This window comes from Oryza sativa, chromosome 4 (genome assembly GCF_034140825.1).
Source record: "Oryza sativa Japonica Group chromosome 4, ASM3414082v1".
NCBI classification, from domain to species: domain Eukaryota; kingdom Viridiplantae; phylum Streptophyta; class Magnoliopsida; order Poales; family Poaceae; genus Oryza; species Oryza sativa.
In genome coordinates, this window is record NC_089038.1 from 4,388,031 (window position 1) to 4,415,379 (window position 27,349).

A 27,349-nucleotide genomic window follows, 5' to 3' on the forward strand; every position below is an offset into this window, starting at 1 on the left:
ATTACAGTTTCAAAATTAAAATTCTGGTTGTGGCTGATAAAGCAACACGTAGTAGACAATAAATGAAGAAAAGAGAAGAAGAAGGAGAAGAATTAAGCAGCAGCAGCTAGCAATATATGCCCCAACTCATCCATGATCCACTAGCATATTGCCACATTATATTGCCAGCCATATATATACATATATACATATAAATACATACATATATGTGTGTTGGCTGCTAGCCCTCACTTGTTGACATTCACTTTTTTATTCCATTTCTTCCCTCCTTCCCTTCCTTCCTTCCTTTGCATCATCATCATCAACCCAATACACCAAGTGACCATTCCATTCCATTCCATTCCTTCTCCCCAAGCTACCACCACCATCTTCTCCTTCTTCTTCCTCTCCTCTCCTCTTCTTGATCTCTCTCTCGCCATAGCCAACCTTTTCCTTGCCACTCTTGCACACTCCACCTCCTATTCCCTTCCTCTCTTCTTGTTGCCTTCTTGGAGGAAGAAGGCCGGCGCGCGCGCGCCATGGGCGTCCAGGAGGAGGCCGCGCTCGCCGCCGCCGTCGTCAAGGGCAAGCGGAGCAAGCGCCAGCGGGCGCACGCGGCGGTGGTCCCGATCGCCGCGTCGGCGACGGCGGAGGAGGAGGAGTCCATGGAGTCGTCGCTGTCGCTGTCGGGCGGCGCCGCGGCGGAGGGGTCGTCGACGACGTCGCCGTTGTTGACGACGACGGCCGCACGGGGCGACGAGGCCGTGTCCGGGTGCGTCACCGAGGAGGAGGAGGACATGGCGCTCTGCCTCATGCTGCTCGCCAGCGGCGGCCACGGCGAGCGCGCGCCGGACGCCGAGGCGGTGGCGGCGAAGGAGGCCAAGTTCCGGAGCCGGCGGCCGGCGGACGGCGCCGGCGCCGGGGAGTTCGTGTACGAGTGCAAGACGTGCAGCAAGTGCTTCCCGTCGTTCCAGGCGCTCGGCGGCCACCGCACCAGCCACAAGAAGCCTCGCCTGGTCGCGCCGCCGGCGGCCATGGAACCGGCAGCCGATGACAAGATCAAGCCGACCATCCCGGAGACAGCCGCCGCCGCCGCCGAGGAGAAGCCGCCCAAGCCATCGCCGCCACGACCACCGGCCTCGAGGCCGATCGCCACCGATCCAACAGTGCTCGCGATCCCGGTGATCCCGAAGCAAGAAGTGCTCGACGCCACCAACTCCGCCGCCATTGCCAGCGTCTCCAAGCAGCCACGTGTCCACGAGTGCTCCATCTGCGGCGCCGAGTTCGCCTCCGGCCAGGCGCTCGGCGGCCACATGCGGCGGCACCGCCCGCTCATACCGGCGTCGGCGTCGTCCGCGGTGGTGTCCGTGCTCGACGCCGTCGACGCGCCGAGGCAGAAGGAGAAGAGCCTCCTCGAGCTGGATCTCAACATGCCGGCGCCCTGCGACGACGCGACCGCCGAGACGACGACGACGTCGTCCGCCGCCACCTCGCCGGCGTTCGCCTTCGCCGTCAGCGACAGGTCGCCGCTGCTGGTGCCGGCGGCGCTGGTCGGCTGCCATTACTAGCAGCACAAGCGACAGAGAGTAATTAAACACAAAATTCAATTCAAATTAGATATAATTCTCTGTTATTTCTCATTGCTTACACACTTCACACACACACACACACATACATACTCTCTCTTGTGATCTAAATATTTTTCTTCTTTTTCTTCTTCTTCTTCTTTTGCCATTCTAATTCCATTTGAATTTGTTCAAAAGATTGGGGAATTTGGAAAGGGTGATGTGAATTACAGCTACAGATGCTTGAAGTTTGACCTTTTGTGTGATTAATTCTATTGATTCATTCATTCACAGCTAATTAACCAGCTGGAGTACTGTCCCAATATATTCTGCTCTGTTTTTCCTCTTAATTAATTCTCTTATAATCACTAGTACAAATAGTACTACTACTTGATTTGATCAAAATTTGGATTGTTTGCACAAGATTTGATCAAATTAGGATGTGTGTGATGATGAGAGATTAGTAGTGATGAGTGCAAACGAGTGTAAAGTGGCAAGCAAGCAAGAGAGGGAAAGAGCTGGAAAAGGAGGCATTGTGCTCACGTAAAGGGAGTGATCTCTCTATCTCTCTTTAGGTGTGTGCTATTATGTGATCTCTCTCTCTTCCCTCTCTTTCAATGTCCCTCTCTCTCTCTCTACATTGTTGTCATCTACTAATTAATCCTCCTTTTGGAGGGTTAGCTTGGGTTTGGTTTGGTTAATTGCTTTGCAAGGTGAACATGCCTAACCCCAACTCTTCAATGCCACATTGGGTGATCATCCTCTTGGATCCTCTATAGTTTCCCAACCTGTGGCACACCGTAAACTCACACATTCTCTCACACGAACTCGCACTATCGACATCGTGTTGAATTCGCAATTTCATCCATATACAATTCGAAATAGTTAGATTTCATGATGCACCGATAATTTCTCATGTTCAAAACAACACTAGCTCTATACAACAATCATATTTTTCTCCTCCTACTTATTTTCTCTGTAGCATTGCATCTTGCACGATAGCATATACCGTACACATCGTGTCACCAATCTTTTTCACGATTTTTTCACAACATTTTGTATGCGGTGCGAGTCTTACATATAGATACTATGTTGGTACGGTATTCCTTTCGAAACGTGTAGGAGGCTTGATGAAAGAGTGGCATTATTTTTCCACTGGAAACGTGTAAGAGGAAGGAAGGAAAGAGGAACAGCTAATGAATGGTTTGGATTGGAAGTGTGATTAGTTGGGTGATTAGGAGTGTGGTTAGGAGGAGGAGGAGGTGGTGGCGGTGCAGAGAATCCGGGGTGAGCTCGTGCGGTGGGGGCAGTGGGGCCCACCCGGGGTTGGACAACGAGGCAACATGGTAACTAACTGGCACAGCTCTGCTCTGCTCCTGCCTGAAGGAAAGAAAAGAGTTGATGATCAGTGAGAGGCCCCCAACTCCAACCACCTGCTTGCTAACAATGTGTTAACAGTACATGTTAGTGTGTTTGTGTTGCTCCTCCACTCCCTCCCCCAACTTATATTACTATACTACAACTATGTATATTCCCAATTTCTCATGGCTTCTAGTATTATTGCCATCTCAATGTGTGTTTGTTTACAATATTTTTGGCATTGCAATTCTAGTAGTGGTATTGCATATTTAGTGCAAAGAATATTTTTGCATTGGGTTGATGGAGTGAGTTTGATAGAAGACTAACGAAGATATCAAAAAAGAATGAAAAATGCTTGTATGATGACATTTTGTACAACTCGCGTTCGTTGATAACAGTTCATATAGCGGATCACTTGCCAGTGGTCTTTAGTTTAAAATTGTAACAACCGCTCTATTCTGATACGAAATGGTACGGTGTAGATTAATCAGAGGCTTGTTCGGTTTAGAGTAATTTCAACTCATAGAAATAGGAAAAGTTGAGGAATAGTAAAGTATACAAACATCAATTCATAGGAATTTTTTCAAGAGGTTTGAGTTGTTGAAAATTTTCCTACGTTTTCTCTCTACAACTTGGAGGGAAAGGGAAAATTCCTTTGGTTTTTATATACCTCATTCCTACAAACCAAATGGCACTTGTAGGAATTAACCCTTAGGAATCCAAATCCTTTTGTTTTTCCTTCAAACCGCCTAAGAAGGTTGGGTTCTTTCATTGGTTGAATGGTTCGCTAGAAATGTGTGGAATTTGCTATAAATCTGAAAGAGATAAAGTGTATTGGAGAACACATAGACGAAAATGGTTAGTGCAACCGCTTCTTTGTTGATCAATAAGATGCATGGTAGAAATGGTCTTTCAAGAGAACTAATAATGGGGTTTGGTCTACATCACCTCCACCTTCCCAACCACACCAGTCTCAGGCATGCTACCATATGCTGTGCCATGCTTCATTGCGTTGAAAATTGATAGAACATGTGAACACTAACACTTTGCTTTGTGATCGATCGATCTTCAAAGTTTTAAGTAGGCCTTCCTTTTCGTCAACCACAGGTCTCCACGTGATAGTTCAATGCTAGACTCATGGATTTCATGGTTAACAAATGATTATTAATTGATTGTTCTCTTTTTTACAAATAAAGATCTTTTGACAATATAATCTCCATGGGTAACTAAAATTAAATTGTGCGCCATATATATGATTCTAATAACTAAACGTATATACTTCGAGGTTCTTCTACGTTCTTGGGAGGTATATATCTACAATTTTTAGAGTCTCATATGTTAGTTGCTATAGGATTTCTATATATTTTCTCCCATTTTCCCTTTTATGTCCTCGATGCTTAAATATTACTATGTACAAATCTTATCAATAAATTATATATCACTTTCTAATGTGTAATGTAGGGATGAAAACGGCTCGGAAACGAATGAAAACCACCTCTACCGTTTCCGTTTCCATATTTTTTTTTCAAAATCGAAATCCGAATCTGAATCGGAAATCTCGGATACGAAAACGTGAATATCATTAAATACGAAAGGCAGAGCGAATACAGTAACGGATATTATCGGAATATAAAAACCCTCAAAGTGAACATCTCAAATCAACAAACGAGATTTCGCTCTTTATCTTTTCTAAAATAATAAATCAACATTTCTATTTTTTATCAATTGTAATAATAATACAATTAGTTGTACGCTCTATAAACATAATTAGTATGGCATGACCTAAAAACAGTAGTTAGGCAAAAGAAAAACAGATCTAAAGAACCGTAGTAGAAAAAACATATTTTCATTCCACTAACCACCTCAATATACTCAGTAGAAATATGAACATCTAGAGTAGAGTAGGTAAGGCTGAAGCTAATTAGTTGTATATGAAAAGTTTTTCGTTTCCGGAAAATTTCCGACAATTCCGATTTCCGGTGGATAGTATAGCCTCACCATATTTGTTTCCTTTTCCAAAAACATGTCTGAAAATTGGAAACTTTTCAAACCATTTTCATCCCTAGTGTAGTGTCTATAAAAGAGATAATAATGTCATCATAACACCTTTTTAATCCCTATGCACAACTCTAGAATTAATGACCCACAATTTACATTTCGAATCAGAGTGAGAGAGTATACCATATGACTATATTTATAGAGTATATACATGATTATAATTGATTGGTTACACACTACTTTCAACAGCTGCACATCCCAATTATTACCTGGAAGAGATACATGCATTATCCCAAGCTAGCTAGCTAGCACATTGATCTGAAGAAAATCAAAATGAAATCTCTCCCAAATAAACAGAAGATGCATCGAAGTGGCCGGGGTGTTATGCATATGTTTAACCTGGAGATCGAGGAGTAATTAAGGCTGAAACTAAAGAGCGATCCATCTGTCACTATGCAAGTAGTGCATATCTCTAGCTGTGGAGTAAATGTCAGGTGTTTGAGATCAGAGCATGGCACATGCAAAGATTAGTTAATTTTTCTATATGCTTGTATACTTCATCAACTGGCCCTAATCTCTGAAGCATGCATACACATGCTAACCTACTGCATGCTCTAGTGGCATTATACTCTAATACAATTGAGCAACACTCCATTAATTAGGACTAGTCTTCCATTATCTCTAACTTGCCAACAACCAGGAAATTATAAATAGTAAATTGCTTTGCTTCAGAATTAATATCCCTATTATAAAACAAAGATAAATTAAAAAAGGGTCTCATATATCTCGCATTTTTTGAGCTAGCTTAATTAGACCATCCATATACATGAGATCAGTTTTTAGCATATTCTTTTCATTGACAAGCTAGTTTTTCTCAGTATTATTCATATATAATACTATACTCAGCTGACCTAATATGTATTTCTATACCTGCACAATTCGATCTTATCTCTCAACTCTCTCTCCATTTTTTTTCTACACACAAAAAAGCAATTCTTGTTGCTTTCTTGCAGAGCATGACCTAAGAGCTCCGTGCAACTTTCAGTAAGATATGTACTTATCTTTCTGATGAGATAGCACTGGACCTTTCATCTGAATTAATTTACAAACAGAAGACTTATCTTCTGATGGGGTTTCAGAACAAGAGAAAAAAAGTCAAGACACATGTGTTTGTGTGTGTGTTGTACTAATAGTGGTGGGTGCTGTTAGCTCAAGTTGATTAGCAGAGTGTCACCTACTAATTAAGAAAGGAGAGAGAGAGAGAGAGAGAGAGAGAGGCAGTGAGTGATCAGTGAGAGCAGCTGGATTCAGCTGAAGAAGTAGTAGCAGTGCTAGTGGAGTGGAGTGCTTCACACTCTCAGCAAAGTGGACTTCACTTCCAGTGGCATTAAAGCAGCAGCAGCAGCAGCCACACTCTCTTCCAGTAGTTAGAGGTCGTTGGAACCTACTGCCTTGTGGGGCCCACAATTAACTGCCCCCCTCCAAGCATCCATATGCCACAACAATTAAAATGCTATGTACACACACTGTTACACCAGCTTCCAAAAGGTTTTGTGAGAGCTGAAAAAAAAATTAAGGTGCTACAGTAGTAGTACATGAATGTACACTCTGTGGTGTGTGGCATTAAATATATATTTTATGCAAGCTTTTTTTGTTATACCAAAAGGTTAGTATATATGGTTAGACCTAAAGCAATAGTGGTACTATGTGATCAACCTTGATTGACTCCTTGAGTCATTAAATTAGTGGGAGAACTAAAGCATGTGGAGCATACTCTTTGTACTTTAATAATATCCAGATAGGAGGATCCGGTATTTTTATTCTACTTTCATTTTTTTTATTTGAAAAGATTCATGGATTGTCTCAGTTTAACAAGGTTCACTTACATATTTGTCATTGAGAGTTATGAGGTTACATACTTGCCACTTAAAAGGAAAAAAATGCGCCAAAATGCACTAACTAAAGTGGGATTGCAGAAGCAGAGAACAAATGATTATTCTACCTTCTTCAATCATTCTAAAGTACTTGTGGGAAAGGCATTAAAAGCACTGTTGCTATGTAGGAATTGCATTAAAAAGGTGTTGTTTTTTTTATCTTAAAATAGGTCCATGGTTCTCTGGCATAGATGATTGTAGATGGGGCTATAGATTGATCAATATTTATGGAACTATAATGGACATAGAGTTTTAATAGTGACATGATAATTAATTTTGTAGTATTTTTAAGGCCCAATGTATTATATCCCTTGCAAGAATGGCATCGTGGAAAAAATACATCTTCACGGCTTAAAAAGACATATTGCTCTAACTAGGTTTTAGCCGCTAAAATCATAAGAACTAAAGGAGACCAAAATAATGACGCTAAAAAAAAACTCGAGGTGTACACATAGCTTGTTTCTAGCCATGAATATATCTCATTCCCCCTTTTGTTGTTCCTATCGTTGATTACGTCCGTTTACTTGGAACCTTTTGTTGATTGGAAATGAAAATGCATATGGATGGGGCTCAGTGGCAAGTGGCAGAAGAACAAAAGGCCATATGAGCTAGCTGATCACAAGAGGCACCTCACAATCTTTTCACAGGGTGCATGGGGTATTATTTAGAGGCCCAGCCGTCCTAGTGCCGTGCCATGGCAGCCAAGTGATCCAGTAGCTAAAAGCTACATAGCTGATGAAAGCTCTCTGTGGAGTGGAGTAGTGGTGTTGATGGCTTCACCGGTTGGATTGGATGGATCTCTCCCTACCTTGATTTGGTGGTCTTTCTTGTGAACGCTCACATTCTTCCACTAGGCACACTCAGATTATTTTGCAGTAACAGATGATCAAACGGGTAGTTTAGGTCATGTTCTTTTCAGTTTATTCACCGGATTTTTTTATCTTTGCGCTTTAAATAAATATGTTTTCTTAAAAAAAATCTTCTATTGCATTACTTAAGCCAATTATTTTAAGCTATTTATTAAATTAAGTATTGAGTAAATTTCAACTAACTTCACCATGGTCGAAATTGCACAAAATCGCGGGAGTTTTGGCACATGGCATATAAGCCTAATATAATGAACATAAAGTTACACAAAACCACACTATTGATCATTTTAATTTTAATCCATCATACTTTTTAAGTTCTATAATCACAACTCAAATTTATGGATTTTCTATCCATTATATAAATGTTACATCGTACAAGTAAAGTTTCTTTTTAATTTTGATATAGGAGTATGTTAAAATAGTTAGCGGTGTGGTTTTATGAGACTTTAGTATATAATACCTGAGGTTATGTGCCACATTATAAAATCATAGTAATTTCATGTAAGTTGAATCACAATATGTGAGTTTTTATGAAATTTACTCTTAAATTTTAATTAACTACTATGATCACGTAAATAATCCATGGCAATAAAATACTTAATAATCTAAACTAAATTAGCCTTAATTATGCGTGAACCCGTTGGTTTCTACTAGAAAAATTAGTCGCTCAAAATTCCGTGAATACAGCCAGCCGCACCACAGCCTCATTTTGCATAGACCTTCTATATCTGTGCTGAGAGTTTAATCTTTTGTTGTCAAAATATTTGTGATACGCAATATTTGTGATATGTTTATGTGATTGCTTAGAATTTTTTTTATATACAAACTTAGCGAATTCAGTCATCATCATGTTAGGCTTCATCTGCACTTCTTGTAATCAATCAAGATAAGCTCAGCAGCAGCTAGCAGTAAGCAACTAAGCCCATCAGATTATGATGTGCCTTAAATTGCACTTGGAAAATGTCCAATTCGACTCCCTCAAACATAGGTCGGAATTGATTTATATCTCTCAATTGTAAAACCGAATATATCGACCCCTTATTTGTTAAAACTGTGCAAAACGATTCCCTTGATTGTTTCAAGAGGTGGTTTTGGCTGGCGTGCCGTCCACATGAGTCATTTTTTTTATTCTTGTAACGATTGGGCTGCTAGCCTACCACGTGGACGCCACATTAGTGAAAACCGCTCTCAAAACATTCATGAAAGTCATTTTGTATGGTTTTGATAGTTAAAAGAGAGTTGATATACCTAGTTTTATATTTGAGGGATGCGGATGAGATCCGACCTATATTATTTGAGGGACTTTAAGTGGACTATTTCCAGTTGCACTCCCAAATGAGCCTGTAAGATTTACATGGGCCTAATGTTGGGCCCATCAGATTTTGATGGGCGTTATGTTGCACACCTAAATTAGTCAGTGGAAAGGAAAAAGTTCATCTGAGGTCCCTTAACTTGTCAACGAATCGGGTTTTCGTCCTTTAACTACAAAACCAGACGCGCTGCTCCACCGCTAGCTGCTGCGACGCATGAGCTGGCTCACGCTAGGGATCCTCCTCCTTGGATGGTGCCGCAGGGGAGAGGAGCCGGTGTGGCCCGCTGCAGCGGGGCAGGACGGTGGCGTGGCCCGCGGCCGCACGCTCGCCGGCCTCCCCATCCCTCTCGTCAGCCTCCCAGCCTCCATCTCCGCACATGTTCGCCGGCCTCCCTACCCAATGGCTGCCACCCCCCCCTTATCCCGCTGACCGGCGGCCGCCACCCTTCTCCTTCAGCGCGCTCGTCGGCAAGTGCGTGTCGTGCACTGCCTTCGGGCCAAGGAATGCGAGCACCGCCACCGAGAAGATGGAGAAGAAGGCGCATGAAACCTAGTGATATGGCCGGCGACCTCCACCACCCTCCCAGTCTCCGGCACCACGCCGCCATCCTCCTCCGCCACCGTGGTCCACGCAGCTATTCTCCTCCACTGCCGCAGGTCACACCGCTGTCCTCCTTCATCGCCGCGGGGGAGAGGCGGCGACGCCGGCTCCTCTCCCCTGCTGCGCCAGCCAAGGAGGAGGATCGCTTGGCGCGAGCCGGCTCGCACGCCGCTGCGGCTTGCGGTGGGAGAAGCGCGTCATGGCACCGGCACACCGCGGTGGTGGAGGGGAGCGCAAGGAATGTGGAGGCCACCAGCGCCGGTGGCCATTGCGTGAGTAGTAGCCACCAGAGCTTGCTACAGTTGTGGCGGAGTGGCGAAATGAGGAGATAGAGAGAAGAGGGAGAAGGGGAGGAGATAGAGAAGAGAAGGGATGAGGTGGAGGAAGTGGGTCCCACTATTTTTAATCTTATTATTTGACTGACATGTGGGCCCATATATTTTGTTTTATTTTTAAAAGTGTTAAATTTTGCTTCATATGCCACGTCAGCTGAAGACTGATTCAAATTAGCCGTGAAGCCGCCATGTCAGCCAAACCCGCCATTGGACCTATATTGCACCGGTTTTTATATAGTTAAAGGACCCGTTGAAGAATGAAAGTCAAATTCGTCGATAAGTTAAGGTAACTCAGGTGAACTTATTCCCAGCAGAAAACAGCCGCATCCCCTGCAATGCCGGCTATCACATTGAAATCAATCAAATATCGAAAGCGACTACTTATATATCACTTGGCAATTGTTTTTTACTAAATCCACATGAATGTAACTTCTTTGGATATCCGTAGAAAAGCGCTCTACCTCACAACGGTCGGACTAAGGGCCATTGGTTGTTATACCCTACTAGGGACCCCTAGCCTCACTTTGTTTCGACTCGCTACGTTTTTAGTGCCATACTGCTTAATCACATTATGTCCGACCGGTTTAAATAGTCCGGCATGGAGCAAGTACATCGCCAAGCGATGACGAAATGCGCCAACGCTGGCGGGTCCGGTGTATTCACCTGATCATTTAGGACAGAAATTGTGCGCCACTGAGCTTTGATTATTTTTTTTACCTTCCATTTCAGTATGCATTGGCAGGCCCCATACTTTTATATTATTAAGATGTAGATCATTTTGCATCGGTTTTCGTTAGCACGTTTTCTGTTGTTTTTATATATAGAAGTTGCTTTGCTTTAAAATATAAAAAACAATCTATTTTAAAATTAATAATAATTAAAATTCAATTAATTATATGTTAATGTTTTTTTTTCATTTTTTCTGCACTCAATCTTCGTATAAACCTTCTCAAAAACAGCCTTGAATCCAAGCGATGCCTTCTCCTCGTCGGGCACCAGTACACCTCCAGTATGTATAATACATGGACCTCTACTACTCCCTCTATTGTATATTTTGGAGATAGCACTCCCTCCGTTTCTAAATATTTGACACCGTTGACGTTTTAAGCATATGTTTAACCGTTTGTCTTATTCAAGTTTCCGGGTCGCGAAAGGGCCTGTAGCCTAGTGGTTACAAGAGCCTCAGTAGCACCTGAGGTCCTGGGTTCGACTCTCCATGGGAGCGAATTTTCCAAGATTTAACGGCGTTGTGTTTTCAGTGGTAGGCGACGTAACCGTCGACAGCGAGGCGCCTGTGGTGACTTCGTCAATCTCTCTAGGATTTGCCGGCCCAGTCTTCGAAGATGCTCATAGGGGTAGGGTTTGCGTGCGTGTGTTCATAGGGGTGAGTGCGCGTGCGTTGTGAGTGTCTGCGTGTACTGTGTAATTCTAAAAAAAACAAGTTTCCGGGTCATAATAAATTTGATAATTCGTGGATGCTGAAGTGTGACGTAGCCACGTAGGGAATACCATATCCACCACTTCTCTCAATTGGACTGGAAATGGAGAAAGCTCTTCCTTTTAAAAGAGAGGCCCGGCCCATCGTTGCCTCAAAACGGCAGGGCTAAACAAGCCCAACATGACCCATCATTGCCTGACGACCTCGGGCTGAGCCCATCCTAACCAAGTCTGAGTTGATCTATTGGATGTTACCTTCCGACCCAACCGGAAGCTGCAGCTGGCGAGCGCGCGGTGGAGCGGAGTGCCGGCGGCGGCAGGCGAGCGAGCGGCAACAGGTGGAGTGGAGCAGAGAGGCGGCGGGCGAGCCAGCAGGCGGACCTTCTCCTCTCCGAGCACATGACCATGCCGACGGTGCAGAACGCGGTGGCGAAGAAGCCCTTGACCAGCTGCATCTCCATCGCTAGCGCATACGTGACGGCGCGGCCGCCGGCGGCGGCGTTCTTGTAGGCGAGCTCGACGAGCGACAGGATGAGCCTGTACAGAGCGGCGGCGCTGAGGGCGAGGAAGAAGCCCATCCAGTACTTCCCGGTGGTCACCCCGGCGCGTCGTCGTCGTCGTCGGGTCTGAACTTTTCCTCTCCTGCCCTACTCAACAACACCGAACTCTGAATCTCTCTCTCTCTCTTTCTTTCTGCTCGATCTGCTGCTGCTACCACCACTTCCCAGCGTCTCCAGCGTGCTCACCGTCGACAGAAGCAGACCTGGCTTCGCCGCGCAGTACATCTCCACCCGTCCCCCCCCCCCCCCCCCCTCTTTCCTCTCCACCAAGAACTGCACCTCACAAACTCCATTAATCCCATCATCCTCCTCATTATCCAGCAACAGCAACAGCAATTAATGGATGCAGCTATGTACCTTGGGTGTGTTCCTGGCCAGCATCTCATTGGGGTTGAGCTCCCTGAAGACGCTGAGCACGCCGGGCGTGTCCTGCTGCTCCAGCCGGCCTCGACGCACCCCGCCTCGCCCCGCCCTACCGGCCTAGAGAAGACTGAGAGAGAGTAGGAAGGGAGACAAGACAGGAAAAGTGAGGTGATGACGTGTCACCCTGACATATGGGTCCCACGTTTACTCAACTGCCACATCGGATAAAACCAGGGTATAAACCGCCTGAGGTCCCAAGGTGATCCGGTTTTATAAATTGAGGATGACATATATTCGATTTTGCGGTTCAAGGACGATTTTGTAACTGGATGACAAGTTGAGGGACCTTCGGTGTACTTTTTTCCTATAGCCGCGCCTCACAACGCTTACAAGGCCTCATACTCGAGGCCCAATAGCTCACGGCCCAATGGCAACAATCGAAGTCTAAAATAGATCACAGAGAACTACAACAGAATCAGCAGCGTGACATTCCCCCCCTCCTTAACAACCAGTATGTCCCCAGGCTGGTGCTTGAGGAAACCGTTGTCGTAGGTTCTTCCATGTCGCCAAATCGTCAGGTAGATTGGTCCAGCGTATTAGCCCATACGGCACAGCTGCACCACCCCTCTTGATCAGCTGACGACGGAGCACAACTTCTGGCTGGCAAGTCAGAGCACACTGGAATACCTGGCCTAATCGCCTTCTTGAGTAGTGAAACATGCACCACAGGGTGAATAAGACTGCCCTGAGGCAACTCCAAACGATAGTCCACTGCTCCAACGCGACCCAGAATCTTGTAAGGCCCAAAATAGCGAAAACTGAGTTTCTGACAAGACCGTTTTGCGACTGACATCTGCACATATGGTTGAAGTTTCAAGTAGACCAAATTACTAAATGACTCCGTATATGATAGCCACTAAACCTCATGAGTTATTGTCCTGGCCTGTTGATCTGCGCAAGTTCACTCTAAAAGCAAAGCTGAAGATGTAAACATTATGTATGTAGAAGACCATGAAGAGGCCAAGAACTAACTATATATCATCACCGGAAGGAAGGCGTGAACCACGCCGGCGGCGGCCAGCTGAGGTGCTCGCCGAGCCCCGGGATGCTCATCTCCTTGCCGTCTTTGAGGCTGTACACCCCCACGTTCGGCTTGCTGTTGCTGTACCCGTACTCTCTCCGCAGCCATGCCTTCCCGATCTCGTCGTCAGTGTAGTACACGCATCCGCCCTTGAGCTCCGGGTGTTTCGCCGTCGACACGCACACCGAGCTGTTCACGCCGACGAGGATAGCGAGCTCGCCGATGTCCTCCGCCGCCTCCCACCGTTGCGTCATTTCGTCGAACACCTGCACCTCGAAGTAGCCTTTCTTGACGCCGCCATTGGTGTTCTTGAGCACGATCATCAGCCGCCCGTCCGGCGCCGCCGCCAGGTACTTGCGGCGCTGCGGGGGGCATGAGATCGGCGTGGTCACCACCTTGCCGGTGAACTCGCCGGAGACACCGTCGCGTTCCCACGCCTCCACGATGCCGGTGTACGTGACGGACAAGAACTTGCCCCCGTGGTGGATCGCGTCCTCGACGCCGTCGCGCGAGGGCGCGACCCTCCACCGGCCGTCCCCCGCCGTGGCGAACGCCGGCGCGCCGAAGTAGCTGTCCAAGAGGAGCATGGCGGCGTAGTCGCCGGGGCGCGGCGAGGCGGAGAGGACGACCTTGCGGTAGAACCAGAGGCGGATGTCGCCGGCGGTGTGTGTGAACGTGCCGTACGGGTGCGGCCACGACTCGTGGTCGCCTCTGTACCGGATGTGGACGAAGGGTTCCATGTCCATGATGAAATGGTGACCCCACGGCGAGGTGGCGTTGACGAAGGGGATGGTGGTGATGGCCGGGAGGTCGCCCTGATCGCCGGTGACGGGGTTGGCGAGGCGCATCCGCCCACGCTCGTCGGCGGTCACGATCCAGCCGCCGAAGGAGCCGATGATGACGTGGCCGCGCATCGCGGGTCCCGAGGCGCGCACGGTGGCGGAGCGGCGGTCGGCGAGGGAGAAGACCGTGGCGGTCTCCGGAGTCTCGCCCGGGAGGACCAGCCACGGCGGCTCCGGCTTCAACGCGTCGCGTGACGCGGCGGAGGAGACCGCCACGAAGGCTAGGCGGTCGAGGAAGCTGAGGCGGCCATGGATCTCGCCCACCAGGTCTGGCTGGAGGTCGGAGAATCCTGTCCTCGCCACCGCCGGCGACGGCGGCGGCGCGCGCATCGCCGGAACGATTTCTCGAATATTACGTTATAGGGTTAGGCGATAGGAGCGTACGCAGATTACTGATCTGATTTCTTTTTTTTTTTTCTGAGAATGTTGATCATATCGGATTGCTTTGCTTGGGCCTTAATCAAGGCCGTCCAGGTAGAAAATATTTGGGCCAGATTGAGGCCTGTCCAAATAAATAAAGCTTAAAGAAATATGATTTTTGGGATGCTGGAAAAAGCCTATTCTTCGTCCCTCATCTAAGGTTTAAGTTTCAATTTTGTCTCTTAACTAAAAAATCGGTGTAAAAGTAATCTCAAAAACCGAAAAGACTAATTAGCACATACACGCTAGATTTGTTACGCGTGCACACGTCGAGTGGCATGGCGGACACCGAAGAGGATGCCATGGCGGCGTTACGGTGAGGTGGTTCTTGAGGAATATTTTTAAAAATAATACGATTTTAATGGAAGATCACAAAAATATATGTCGGTTGGGTGAAATCGCAAGTTTAGTACCCTGTCGAACAAATGCAGTTTGATAGGTACCTGTTTGTCCAAAAAAAAAAAGTATGTGCTATAGTACTCAGCAGGGACATCGAACAAGGAAAGAACGATAGGACTTATGGAACAGGCAGTGTTCGATAGGTTGATGCCACAGTGACGCAACAATGTTTTTTCTTTTTTAAAATTTATTTTATCACCTGTCGAACTGCCCCAGTTCGATAGGTACCCTGTCGAACCGCTGTTGTTCGATAGGTGCCCTGTCGAACCACAGGATGCTAAACTTACGATTTCGTCAATCCAATATACTCCTTCTATCTATTTTTGATAGTCATATTTTATCTTGGCACACAGATCAAGGATAAGTAATTCTACTTATCTCATTTAAACATTCTATTAGTCATTCCTCGTAAACAAGCGATTTATTAATATTTACATTTCTCGATACCCATATAGCTAATCTTGTGTGAAAGAATAGAGAGTCACGCATTAAATCCGAGAAAGACATTAAGATAATAGGTTGTTGGATTGAAATATGCCTATCAAAAATAAATTTTTTAGATTTGGAAATATAACTATCAAAAGTAGATGGAGGGAGTATATTTTTGCGATTTTCTATTAAAATTGTATTATTTTAAAAATAATTCGGTTCTTGAGTCCATCGTGGAGCTGTGGCTTGTGCAGGCGCTACACATGGACGGAAGTGTAAGACACCACGACGCAGGCGGCGCTACTGCGCTAGTACGCAGTGCACTTGCTCCATATGGGAGTGGTATTATCAAACATAGCCATGGCTAAAGCTTATATTAATCTTATTATTGTTATACGGTTTAGTTAAAGTGAAATTTACTGTAGGAATTTGCTTGATATTGTTTTTACAAGATCATGAGCTATAATTAGAAGTCCGATCGTCTCAAGTCAGAATGTGAGTTTTTTAAAGTGATTTCTTATACGACACCTCTATTTTCTAAAGCAAACTAATTAAAAAACCCACTCAGATATCAATCAATACCTACTTATAAAAATTAAAAAATAAGTAAGGCTTCCGTAAATATTTTCGTACGTCATTAAGCGTGGGCCAACACGATATTTCGTTGTTAATCCACGATTCGGAAGCGTGACAGCGATCTCTTACGCTCGCAAATAAAAGAGAAAAAAAAAGAGAGAGAGCCACATATTCGTGGAGCAGCCCATCCAAAGCAGCCCGGATTTGTGGATTAGTGGCGAAATATTACAGCCCATCCAACGAAGCAGTAGGCCGGCCCAGAAAAAAAGCAGTCGCAGCCCACCAGCGAGCCCACGGAGCAGAGGAGCTGCAGCACAGCCCAGTACTGTGCAACACTGTAGGAAATAAAGTTTGGACTCACTCCTACTAGGTATCGGATAAAAAAAAGAGGCAATTTTATTACTTAAAAACATGTATCACCACGAAATGAACTATTTACCGACAAAATAAATTATTTTTAAAAAATAAAAAAAAATCACATGTGTCTTTCTTTAAAAAAACATGTAATCACCAAAAAAAATGAATCGTGTTTACATCCGAATTTTTTTCCCTCATCAATTTCTCATTCGCCATAGGATATCTAATCACATCACTTTTTTTCATTCATTGTATGATTTATTATATTGTTTAGAGTGAAAGTTATTCAGCGATGCACCACTTTTTTTTTCTTTTCATTGATTGTACCATTTCCATCTGAACTTTTGAGCGAGCGACTATGCAATTGGCGTGCAATGAGGTTGATCTGATAGCTAGCAAAAAATATTTCTTGTACTATGGCTACTCTTTACAATATGAAAAAAAAGGGTTTATCAATACCGAGTACCAAAAAACACTCATGTATTGCAACTGACTCATAATAATACATGACAAAAAAAAAGTAAATAATTTTTGTGGTTTCAAACTTTAGTATCCATGTCCGTGGATTTAGAGCAGCAAATAATTACCATGTTAGCGTCTTATTTGCACGGGAAAGATTTGATTTGACTATATAGACCTCAATTAACCTGGTGGTTTTATGCTCCCACTCACTAATTACTATTTTTTGATTCATCCATTGCAACGCATGGGTATTTTTTTTAGTAAATCCATAATTCCAAAAGCGAATGAATTTAAAAACCGACTCAAACACGAATGCCTTACCAAAGTACCGACAAAAACATCTTCAATTTACATAAAAAAACATCTTCAATTTTTATCATAGTAGAGATAAGTTGTTTGATGTTTGACCGAATTTGTACAATAATATAGTAATGTCTCCAATACTAAACAAACACATTTTCTAAATATGTTCAATGTTAAATTTGATGATACTAATTTGGGATGTTGCTAATATATATATTCTATAAATTTGATCAAACCTAAAAATCTTTGATTAGAAAAAAAAACTCAAACGACTTATATTTGAAACGGAGAGAGTAGTTGGGTTGGTCCGACTCACGTGCATCACTAATTGATCGAAACGTGTTAACTTGTTAGGTAATTAACCGTACACCCAAGCGCTTTAATTAACGTACGGACGGCGGGCTCCATCCTCTAGCCAGCCATCCGGTACAATCACAGCCAACTAGCCAAGTTGCATTGGCGAGTTGCCACTTGCCAGGTTAATTACCATGATTTCCACTGCCATCGCATCGATCCCATCGTGATCGAGCTCGCGGCTGGGTTAACTACTCGGCCTCGATGGCCATTTGGCATATCTCAGCCACCGCAGTGGCAGCTAGTGAGGCCGATCGATCGGCGGAGTGCATTATCATATCGTACTAGGAAATCTATTTTCATCTCTCAAGAGGATTTTCACTCGTTTTCCATATATATACCATTAAAATTCATCATTTTTTTTCTAAAAAATAACATGACAAATCGGTATATAATATATATCAATCCACAATTTAAAATTTACCTACAAAAGCTAAAAAAAAATTGACGCACGATTATACATATGGTTTTCGATCCACGCACAAGGAAATTAACAGGAATTGGCAGGCAGCATACCACGGATATATACTCAGCTAGCTAGCATTTTCCCCATCTCGTATCTGCACGGACATATATAGATACTGTGTGTTGATGCCGGACATGGAGTTTTGACCCGGTTATCACTTGTACAGACTACACACAGCGCCTCATATCTTCCCATTTCACATGCTATAAATGAAAGCCACGTATCAACATACTCCCTCCCTCCGTATTTTAATGTATGACGCTGTTGACTTTTTAAACGTTTTTTACCACTCGTCTTATTTAAAATTTTTATGCAAATATAAAAATACTTATGTTATACTTAAAGAACATTTGATGATAAATCAAGTCACAATAAAATAAATTATAATTACATAAATTTTTTAAATAAGACGAAAGGTCAAAACGTTGGTTAAAAAGTCAACGACGTCATACATTAGTACTATGTACTCTGCACTCTGCAGGGAGGACAGCCCCGGCCAAATTGTTGTCGGCGTTGCTCTTCTGTAAACATATATCCATGTTTATTATATTACTAGTCCAGAGCTACCTAAGAATGAATTATGTTTGAATGATTCTTTTCAAAAAAATTATGTTTGAATGATGAGCATACGTACAAATTAAGGCGGATGCACGGTCACTTTCGTGGACTTGGACGGTCTTTTTGTTTAACTAGATGATACCCCGCGCGTTGCTGCGGACACTTAAGCAAACTTTTATCAATAGCTTTGAAAAAGCAATAGAAGGATTGTACATTACTTAAAATATGCCAACATAGATTACATTATATGGTAGCATATTTGAATATTCTGTACATAGATTGTCTATATCTTTGAACAAACCAGTTGTCATTTCAACAGAGTAATTATTTTCATATAGCTCATGAACATAAGCTCCGGCCACTGTCCATCACAACAATTCAACATGCAAAACTGAAGAGGTAAGGAAAATAAAAATAATAGAGCTGCAATATGGTTAATTTAAACTTAAGCAACTCACTTGATGCAATCTGGTATACATATTACTATTATAGATCTATGAATGGGCAATGGGGAGATGTCATATGCTTACACTGAAATAATACCCCAATGAGAATAGGAAACAGTCTGACAACATAATCATACACTCCACGAATTTATTGAGCTCTGCCTATTAGATCTCAGAATGAACTCAACATTTTGCAGTTAATTGGAAAGGAGTGGTTACATATGACCACCTGCACAAATAGAAAAAACACATCATGTAGTTAGAAATGTATAAAAAAAATATATATGAGATGCAGAGAACGCCTGCAAAGACATTTACTTGCTGGAAATTTAAAACTTGTTCTTGCAATTGGTATCAGCGAGGAAATAGATGTTGGGCACAAAGGAAAGCCAGATATTGCAGAGATGTCTGAGAAAAAATTCGGCCAAACAAACTGTGATTTTGTTCCAGGCATTATCTTGAGCAACTGTTAAGCATGTAGTACCAATCAGATTATGCGCAGGCAACATCATAGACGAAGTTATGAAGACAATAGCTTCCGATAACATTTTTCTGGAAAACAAAAAGATATTAGAGATTTATAGTATATATTAGAACACGCACATAATGTGATATAAAAACTAACGAATCAAGTACTGCTCAATGAAACTATCTGTACCCTTGAAAAAAAATCACAAACCAAATAAATTGAGATATGGCCAAGTGAAAATAGAATGTAGATAGGTGAAAGAAAGGAGTTACCTAGACGACCTACTGGATGAACAACAGAATATCAAAGCAGCAAACATAATGGCAGCGTGGTGGTGTAAAAATCAATCAAGAAAAAGCACAACATCCGAGTATCAAGAACTGCAACCAGCACAATGAGAGCTGGCAGTTGCAAGAGATTCCAATGCTTTCAGGCCATGACCTCCTCTGGCTACTGCATGGTATCCCATGCTTGCTGTAAACTGTGAGCATATATATATGGGCAGCTACGACGCATGAAAATTCAATAGGAATTCAAGAGACCTGGTAAAGTCCTAAATTAAAACGGCAACATTCAATCGTTAGAGATCCTACCCTGAAGTCGAACAGGTGAAGAGAAGGCATGTGCTTTTACAGAAGTGGACGGAGAGATGGAAGAGGAAGGGGATCCGTCGTTTGGCTTGCCGCCGCGGCCTCGCACATCGCGGGAGAGGGAGGGACGGGCCATGTGGGCCTGGCTGCAAATTTGGAGTGGGGAGGTGATGCGGCCGCGGAGCGAGAGCAGCGCGGCGAGGATGGCGGTCCCGCGGCTGGCTCGCGCTGGGGATGTGAGGAGAGGCGAGCGCAGCCTGCGGCGGGCCCGCGCCTGGCGCGCGCGCGGGCGGGTGGGGAGGGAAGAAACAGCGCGCGCGATGGGGAGAGGAAGCGAGCGCGTCGCGCGGGCTGGTGGGGAGGGGAGAAGTCACACGCAATGGGGGAGTGGAGCGCGCCTGGCGTCGGCGGCGGCCGGAGGATGCGCTCGGTGGAGGAGGGAGGCAAAAGGCGCTGTGGGATGGAACACATCGAACCGTTGAGAGCATTTGATCGAACGGCTGGGATTAAAAGAGTGACGTGGCTTCACCAGAACTCAGGAAAATCCTAATAACTACACTAAGTGGGGATCACTTATATAGTATTATAGGATTAGTTGGTTCGATTTTGTTTTTTACTATGAGAGCTTCAGCTCCCCCCATTTCCATTTAGAAGAAATGACAGGATTACAAAAACAAGGTTCCAGCGGTTGATCTACTTTCATTCCCTCGCCAGGTACCATCTCACCATGGTTGGGAAGAAAGGCTAGCTAATCAGGAGAAGCAAAACGAGATTGCACACCAGGGTTGTGGTGGCAAAGTTCAGACTAGCTACAGAAACATTTTGAACATTCTTGTTTACGAGACAACATACATGTCCCAGGGTTACACACAGTAACAAAGGACAACAGTCAGTTGATTCATAATACTTCAGTGGAACAGCTTCCTTTTCGTTCTAGTCCCCTTGCCCTCAAGCCCCAGCCATGTCTGCTACCGTAGACTTCACTTGCCACTCACTTTAGCAGTCTGCCCCCCTTCTGCAGCCTTCTTGTTTCTTCCTCCTTGTTCTGAAAAATTGCCCAATCAGATATATAGTGAGATACTTGAAATATCACATCCACAGGGTTATTAGGTAGACTATTCTCAAAACAGGCTTTATTTCTAATTTCCCAGATTGACCATAAGGAAGCAGCAATACCAACAACCACCAATTTCTTAGTCTTTTAGTTAATTTTTTTCAGCCAAGGCCCATTAGATTTTGTATCCATTAGGCAATGCACAATAAAATACACATTTTATTGAAACTCGAACACTTAATTACTTTGATGAAGTAAGCATCCGTCAAGGTGCAAGCGAGAGAAGAAGACCGACAATCCTGGCTTTCTCCGGAACTCCGCTGGAAAAATGCCGACACTCACTCCTCCATAAAATTCTTAGAGAAACTCCGATATTTCGGGGCACTCCTTCTGAAGCTTCCTCTCGTTCTCTATCGAACTAACATGCTAAATATGAAACTACAAGTGAATTGTACTCTACTTGAGTTCAAATTTTTGTGTGTTGAAGTGTGTATGAGTTCCTCCTTTTAAAGCCTTCATACGACGGTTGGGTCCTTATGGCGGTGAGGATGGTTTGGCACCATTTTAAGTCGGTTTCGACTGACTTGTGGATGCTCCAATCCTTGTAATCACGCATGATTGATCGGAGGTTTATTTTCGTCGCATGTCGGGTGTATTTTCTCCTTAAATAACCTGCATACATATGTTTATCAAAACTAGTGGAAGTGATTAATAGTAAATTCCTACCACTAAGTTTTGATATTATATTTAATGTTTTCTTATGCAGGAATTCACGGTTAAAGTTTATACTTAACGACCGTCAACACTAGCACTAGTATCATGGAGGGGTCATGGCAATTTTGGACCAAAATATATAGATGAACAAGTTTTGAGTCCTAAATCAGCATTTTAGAGTATGTGGACCTAGATGATGCATGCGGGAAAGTTTAGAAAACGATCGTGCACTTTACACTATATTTTTATACATAATTTTGCCACCATGAAAGGACGGTCATTTTTGTTGACTTCACATGCCAATGTTGGCGTTTTAGACGACCCATTCGAACATTTAAACAAAGGGCAAAGTTAGGCGACCCATTCGAACAACATGTTAAACATGAAGACCGTTAGCTGAAACTTTAAAGGAGAAAATTGGTCGTGTTTCCCTTTAAACTAGTTGATACCCCACGCTGTGTTGCGGGATATATGGATGAATTCATGTACATTATACACTATAAAATGGTAGATGTATATGTTTAAATAATATGAAAATAATGTGGATATGATGATTGACATTGCTTGCATATTTAGTTATAAAGATATAAGAAAACCGTAAATCATGTCATATTTGCGTGATATCTAGATAATAATTGTTAGTGTGTGATGATGTAGCACGTTTGTATGCGATCTAAAATACTCTAGATAATAATTATTATTGGATGATCATGTGAAACACTTGCATGTTTGCATGATATGATTCTGTACCTCAATAGTTTTGTAGCGGGCATCCAGTTTCTCTTTCTTGAAGCGGTAGAGGAATCTTCTCTTTAAAGTATGACAAGCTGGCACCTTTTGAAGTGTACTATCATGATTATTATATACCATATGGTGTTTTGTCCATGATTCCCATGACTATTTTTGCGCGAACTGACAGCCAAAATGGCTTACTATACATAAAAATGGATGCGAGTGATATATAATATTCAGGTAATTGGCAATTACCTTATGTTATGAGCAGGATTTTATTTACAACCCATGCATGGAAACTATTGCAGCACGTACATTTCGGCCTCATTGCTTCGCTTATTCGTGGAATAAACCAAACAGCTTATTTACAAACGAAAATAATTTATGAATATAACTTTTTTTATCGATCTAAAAGCAAATGATAAAAAATAAACTTCGACCGAAAAAAACCCCTCAAAATTAGCTCTAAATTTAAGATTGAAAATTTAAATTTTAGCTAATAAGTATATATAAACATAAGCCTAAGAAAAAGATAAGACCTTTGAAAGATATAATTTGATATATACCTGTTGTGGTATGAAACTTACAATTCCATAAAGTATCGCTTGCTACAACCAAACAAGGACAGTACGAGCAAATAATGGCAAAGCAAGTTAGTACTACTAGTTTGAAGCATCTATCAGACGTTCTGGCTGGCTGGCTGCCGGCTGTAGCGTCTTTTCCTGGTGTTCCAGTAATCTTCTTCAGCTCCCTTGCTGGTTTTGTTGACAAGGAACAGGCCGACGTGTTCTGCCATGAGCCACACGATGGTGGTGAGCTCGCCGCCCTGGCTCAGCTGCTTGGCGTGCGACTCCTTGCTGCACCGGTAGCCCGCGTAGAAGAGCATTTCCACCCACACCTCCAGGATCACCTGCAGAACCTTGTCGATGTCTTTACGTGACACCTCTAGGTGGAGCAATTTCTTGGCGAGCTCGATCCCGCGCGAGAGATATTTGTTTAGTTCAACGGCGCCGGACTCTTGTTTTCTGTCCCATTCCCATTGTTTGATAAGCATCCCAGCAAGTTTGTTCTGTTGCTCGATCGTCTTTGGAGAAACTCGCCACAGATCGCGTAGCCGGCAGATATTTCTTGGCGAGGAAGAAGATGACTCTAGGTCGTCGCCACCGGCGGCACCAACCGATGTCGACGTTTGATGTTTGGACCAAACCCGGGCCAGATCGTCGCAGGTGAGCTCGAACAGCTTGCGGGTGACGAGGCCCGGAAGCATGTCGGGGCGCACGGCAAGGAGGTGCATCATGTAGTTGGACAGCGTTCTGATACCCATCAGCCATCGAGCTAGGACGGCATCATCTTCCACGGCGGCGACGATGGCTTTGACGGACTGGGAGAGGTAGATGTCCGTGGCGATGTGCCATGTGAGGATGCCCAGCTGGAGCTCGTCGCCGAGGCTCCACCGGAGTTGGTTCCACAAATCATAATTCTGCAGCGTCAGCTGGCCCCTCTTCGACCTCATGTTGGCCACCATAGTCCTTAGCTCCGTCTCCGTACCTGTGTCCGCCTTCATCCTCTTCCTCAGGTCGATTAACTGCCCCAACAATCTCCGGAAGAACAGCTCCTTCACGTCTTGTGGGACCACGATGGTCTTCTCCTTGGAGTATGTCTCACATTCCTTGTCCCAAGATCGATCCTCCTGCTCGCTGGCGCTGCCGGTGATGATGAGCTGCAACACGCTGAGTTGCCCCATCTTGCCGCACCATCTCCGGTGATCTTTGGCGCCGGCGAGACGGCCGATGGAGGCCACCTGACGACGCAACCAGGTCCACCGGCTTCTGCATAGAACTTCATGGCGAATCCAACCACAACCCCAAACTGGTCGGAGCTCGCGGTCCAGCCAGAAGCCGGTCCATGACGAGGCAAGGGCCCTGAGCAGCGACAACGTCTCGAGGAGGAAGGTGGCCACCAGCAGGACGCGGGTGATGACGACGTCGGATCGCCGGTGGTGGCCGGCGACGTTGCTGAGCTCGACGAGGACCAGCGAGACGGCGGTGAACACCGGCGACACGGCGCGGATGGCGTAGCCGTGCCAGGTGTGGATGACGGCGGCCTTGGTGTAGAGGAAGTCGTACATGAGCGAGAGCTCCATCTCCATCACCCTGAACACATTCTTGTAGTTCTCTTCCCTGAAGAGGGTTTCCTTTGCGTGAACTATAGCAGCGTCGTCGGTGTTGGACGCCGTCTCCACCGACGAGTCCACCATGGAGTTCTTGCAGATGGGGAACAGGGTGTGAGCCTTCATCAACAGGCCACCTTCGTCATCGTCGCCGGCAAAAGAGAGGTTCGCCTTCGTAGTGCGGCTGCGGCGGCGCTGCAGCCGCCGCTCCCTCTCTACGGTTCTCCGGACGTTGGCCAGGTTGGCGCGGCGGAGCGCCATCGTCTTCTCGGCGTACTTGGCCACGCCGACGAAGAGCATCAGCCAGGACGCCGGGATCAAGGCCCAGCTGCCGGAGGTGGACTTGTAGACGATGTACACTGCTCCGGCGACGCGGAGGATGAGCTCGAGCACGTGCCGCGCCGACAGCTGGTTGTCCTCGAGCTCGTAGGCGGTGACGCTGTCGGGCCCGCCGAGGTGGAGCAGGAAGAAGGGCGCCCAGAACGCGGCGAGGCGGCGGCTGCCGGCCGTGCGGCTGATGGAGAGGTTGCCAAGGGCGGTGGTGGCCACGTAGTCGGCGCTGACGTAGGAGAACCAGATGACGCAGCGCATCCTGCTGCCGGCGCCGCGCCACCGGAACCCGGCGGTGACGGTGAGCACCAGCTGCGCCACGAAGCTGAGGCCGAGCAGGATCTCCGTCGACCAGCTGCTCCAAATGCCGCCCATGGCGTCGCCGCCGAGCAACAGCGTGTGCCAAATGATGTCCATCACCCATCCGTCACCTGCCATTGTTCACTGGCTAAGCTAGCTTTGCTTCCTCCTCCGGTTGAGAGTTGAGAGACATACTACGCATTAATAAAGTCTGCACTAATAGATCGAGATCGCATAGCATATCCAATACAGGGAGCACAAGAAAAAAACAACCACACATTAATTCATTAAGACAGTTTGTGTACCCTATATATTAGGAAAATACTTGGCGCCGAACGTCGTATACAAATAGCTACCATCGGACACTTATGTTCCCACTCCTTCATGGCTACATGCATACATATACATGCAAATAACTATAGATTTGGTTTTCAAAAAGAATTTACTCCTAAATTATTTATCCGATTTACGATCCAATTGAACCACCACTATGTTCATGGCAATTAAATCTTTAAAACAAGATAAATCACACAATTATATTCCAATGAAAAAATAAATATATGTTTCATCGGTTCAAATTAAATGTTCCGTGTGTCAGAAATGAATGTTCCAATTAGCATTTCACTTTGTTGCAAATTTTTGAATTTTTTGTTGCAATGGATCTTTATGGAATATTGCAGATAATATTATTTAGATGTTTCAATAGGTATTTTCTAATGTTTCACTATTATATTTTGTAAATGACTAAATGTTACCCATGGTGTATTTGCTGGAACATTCAATGAACATCACATGCAACATTCACAAATTAAATAATGAAACATCATAAAATACTAAAATACTTAGGCATGAAACACTAAAACAATATTCATTGCATAAAAAAGCATAAAACATGCAACATTGTCAAACATATACATGCTTGTTATTCTTCTATGATTTTTTTTTATGTTTCGCTCATTGATATTTAATGTCTCGTGTAATGATTATGATTGTTGTAGTCGGTATTTTTTATAAGTTGCATTCTTCTTAAACATTTTATAAGGTGAGTTGAAACTATTTTGTATAAACGATGAAACAAATTTTTATAAGTAGTGAAACAATGGTAGTGGACTTTTTGAAAAAACACATACATATATATGTACCAAAATATAACCATGTGAGATCTTATTATGAATATTTAATTATGAAGAATATAATAGTATAATCAAATCATAAATCGGATATGTATTTTAGGAAAAAAAATAGTTTAAAGCATGTGAAAAAGTAAATTCATATGAGAGAGAGCGCGCAAGCAAACAATGGCATTGCAATGCCGTAGGAGCATACCGGCAAGCATAGCGCATGCAAGGAGCAGCAACTTAGCAGTGCATGTACGAAGGAAAGGGGCAAACAAAGCAAAGCAAAATATTGGATGAAGCAACCGTAGCACTCTCTCGTTAATTCGTTTACACTTTAAGGAAGTTTTAACATAACATTCCTCTAATTTCATTGCAAAGTGTTATAGGCCAATTGATCCAATATGGATGGAATCATGAATAATCATTAGTTTAGTTTTTTTATACTAATGCGAACCTCCTTTGCTATCTATGGAGAAATATGAATAAAAGAAATTAAGTATTTATCGGGAAAGACTCCACAATTTATTTAAACCCATATTCTATCATATGAATGAAATATAGTTAAAAAGGAGAATATCATATGAATGAAATATAAATGAAATATGGTTAAAAAAGAGAATATCATATGAATGAAAATAATGAAATATAGTTCGATAAAAGGAAATAAGCAAGTTTGCTTAAGACTTATTTATTATGGGATTTTCATCCTCGACTCGAGATGATCAATCCTGAAAAGTATTTATTCGCTTGCACTTTTGTATTCGCTTTTGTGCAAAATAAACGTACCGGTGGAGGGGCCCAGGCACGGCCCGGTGGTCGGGCCGGGCCGGCACGGGCCCGACCCCTGTCGGGCCATGCCGTGCTTGG

General features: G+C 44.2%; 3 protein-coding genes and 1 long non-coding RNA gene across 4 annotated transcripts; 1 reads left to right on the top strand and 3 right to left on the bottom strand.

Annotated features, from left to right (window-relative positions):
• Positions 1-210: 210 nt before the first annotated feature.
• On the top strand, positions 211-1,842 carry LOC4335039 (zinc finger protein ZAT5). The gene has a single exon (XM_015778948.3). It carries the CDS (start codon positions 519-521, stop codon positions 1,545-1,547), a length of 1,029 nt encoding a protein of 342 aa, XP_015634434.1. The 5' UTR covers positions 211-518; the 3' UTR covers positions 1,548-1,842.
• An 11,377-nt stretch (positions 1,843-13,219) lies between these two features.
• Positions 13,220-14,634, bottom strand: LOC4335040 (uncharacterized). Its single transcript, XM_015779819.3, has one exon. The coding sequence runs from the start codon at positions 14,563-14,565 to the stop codon at positions 13,354-13,356; it is 1,212 nt and encodes a 403-aa protein (XP_015635305.1). The 5' UTR covers positions 14,566-14,634; the 3' UTR covers positions 13,220-13,353.
• A 4,235-nt stretch (positions 14,635-18,869) lies between these two features.
• On the bottom strand, positions 18,870-20,480 carry LOC107277303 (uncharacterized). Its single transcript, XR_001545127.3, has 3 exons — positions 20,068-20,480; positions 19,324-19,557; positions 18,870-19,234 (listed from the first exon to the last, which is right to left on the bottom strand). It is a non-coding gene; the product is annotated as an uncharacterized lncRNA (long non-coding RNA).
• A 2,630-nt stretch (positions 20,481-23,110) lies between these two features.
• Positions 23,111-25,533, bottom strand: LOC9267881 (uncharacterized). The gene has a single exon (XM_015779217.3). The coding sequence runs from the start codon at positions 25,500-25,502 to the stop codon at positions 23,244-23,246; it is 2,259 nt and encodes a 752-aa protein (XP_015634703.3). The 5' UTR covers positions 25,503-25,533; the 3' UTR covers positions 23,111-23,243.
• Positions 25,534-27,349: the final 1,816 nt, after the last annotated feature.

Coding starts and splice junctions, on each gene's coding strand:
- LOC4335039 (XM_015778948.3), top strand. CDS start 519: ATGGGCGTCCAGGAGGAGGCCGCGCTCGCCGCCGCCGTCGTCAAGGGC.
- LOC4335040 (XM_015779819.3), bottom strand. CDS start 14,565: ATGCGCGCGCCGCCGCCGTCGCCGGCGGTGGCGAGGACAGGATTCTCC.
- LOC9267881 (XM_015779217.3), bottom strand. CDS start 25,502: ATGGCAGGTGACGGATGGGTGATGGACATCATTTGGCACACGCTGTTG.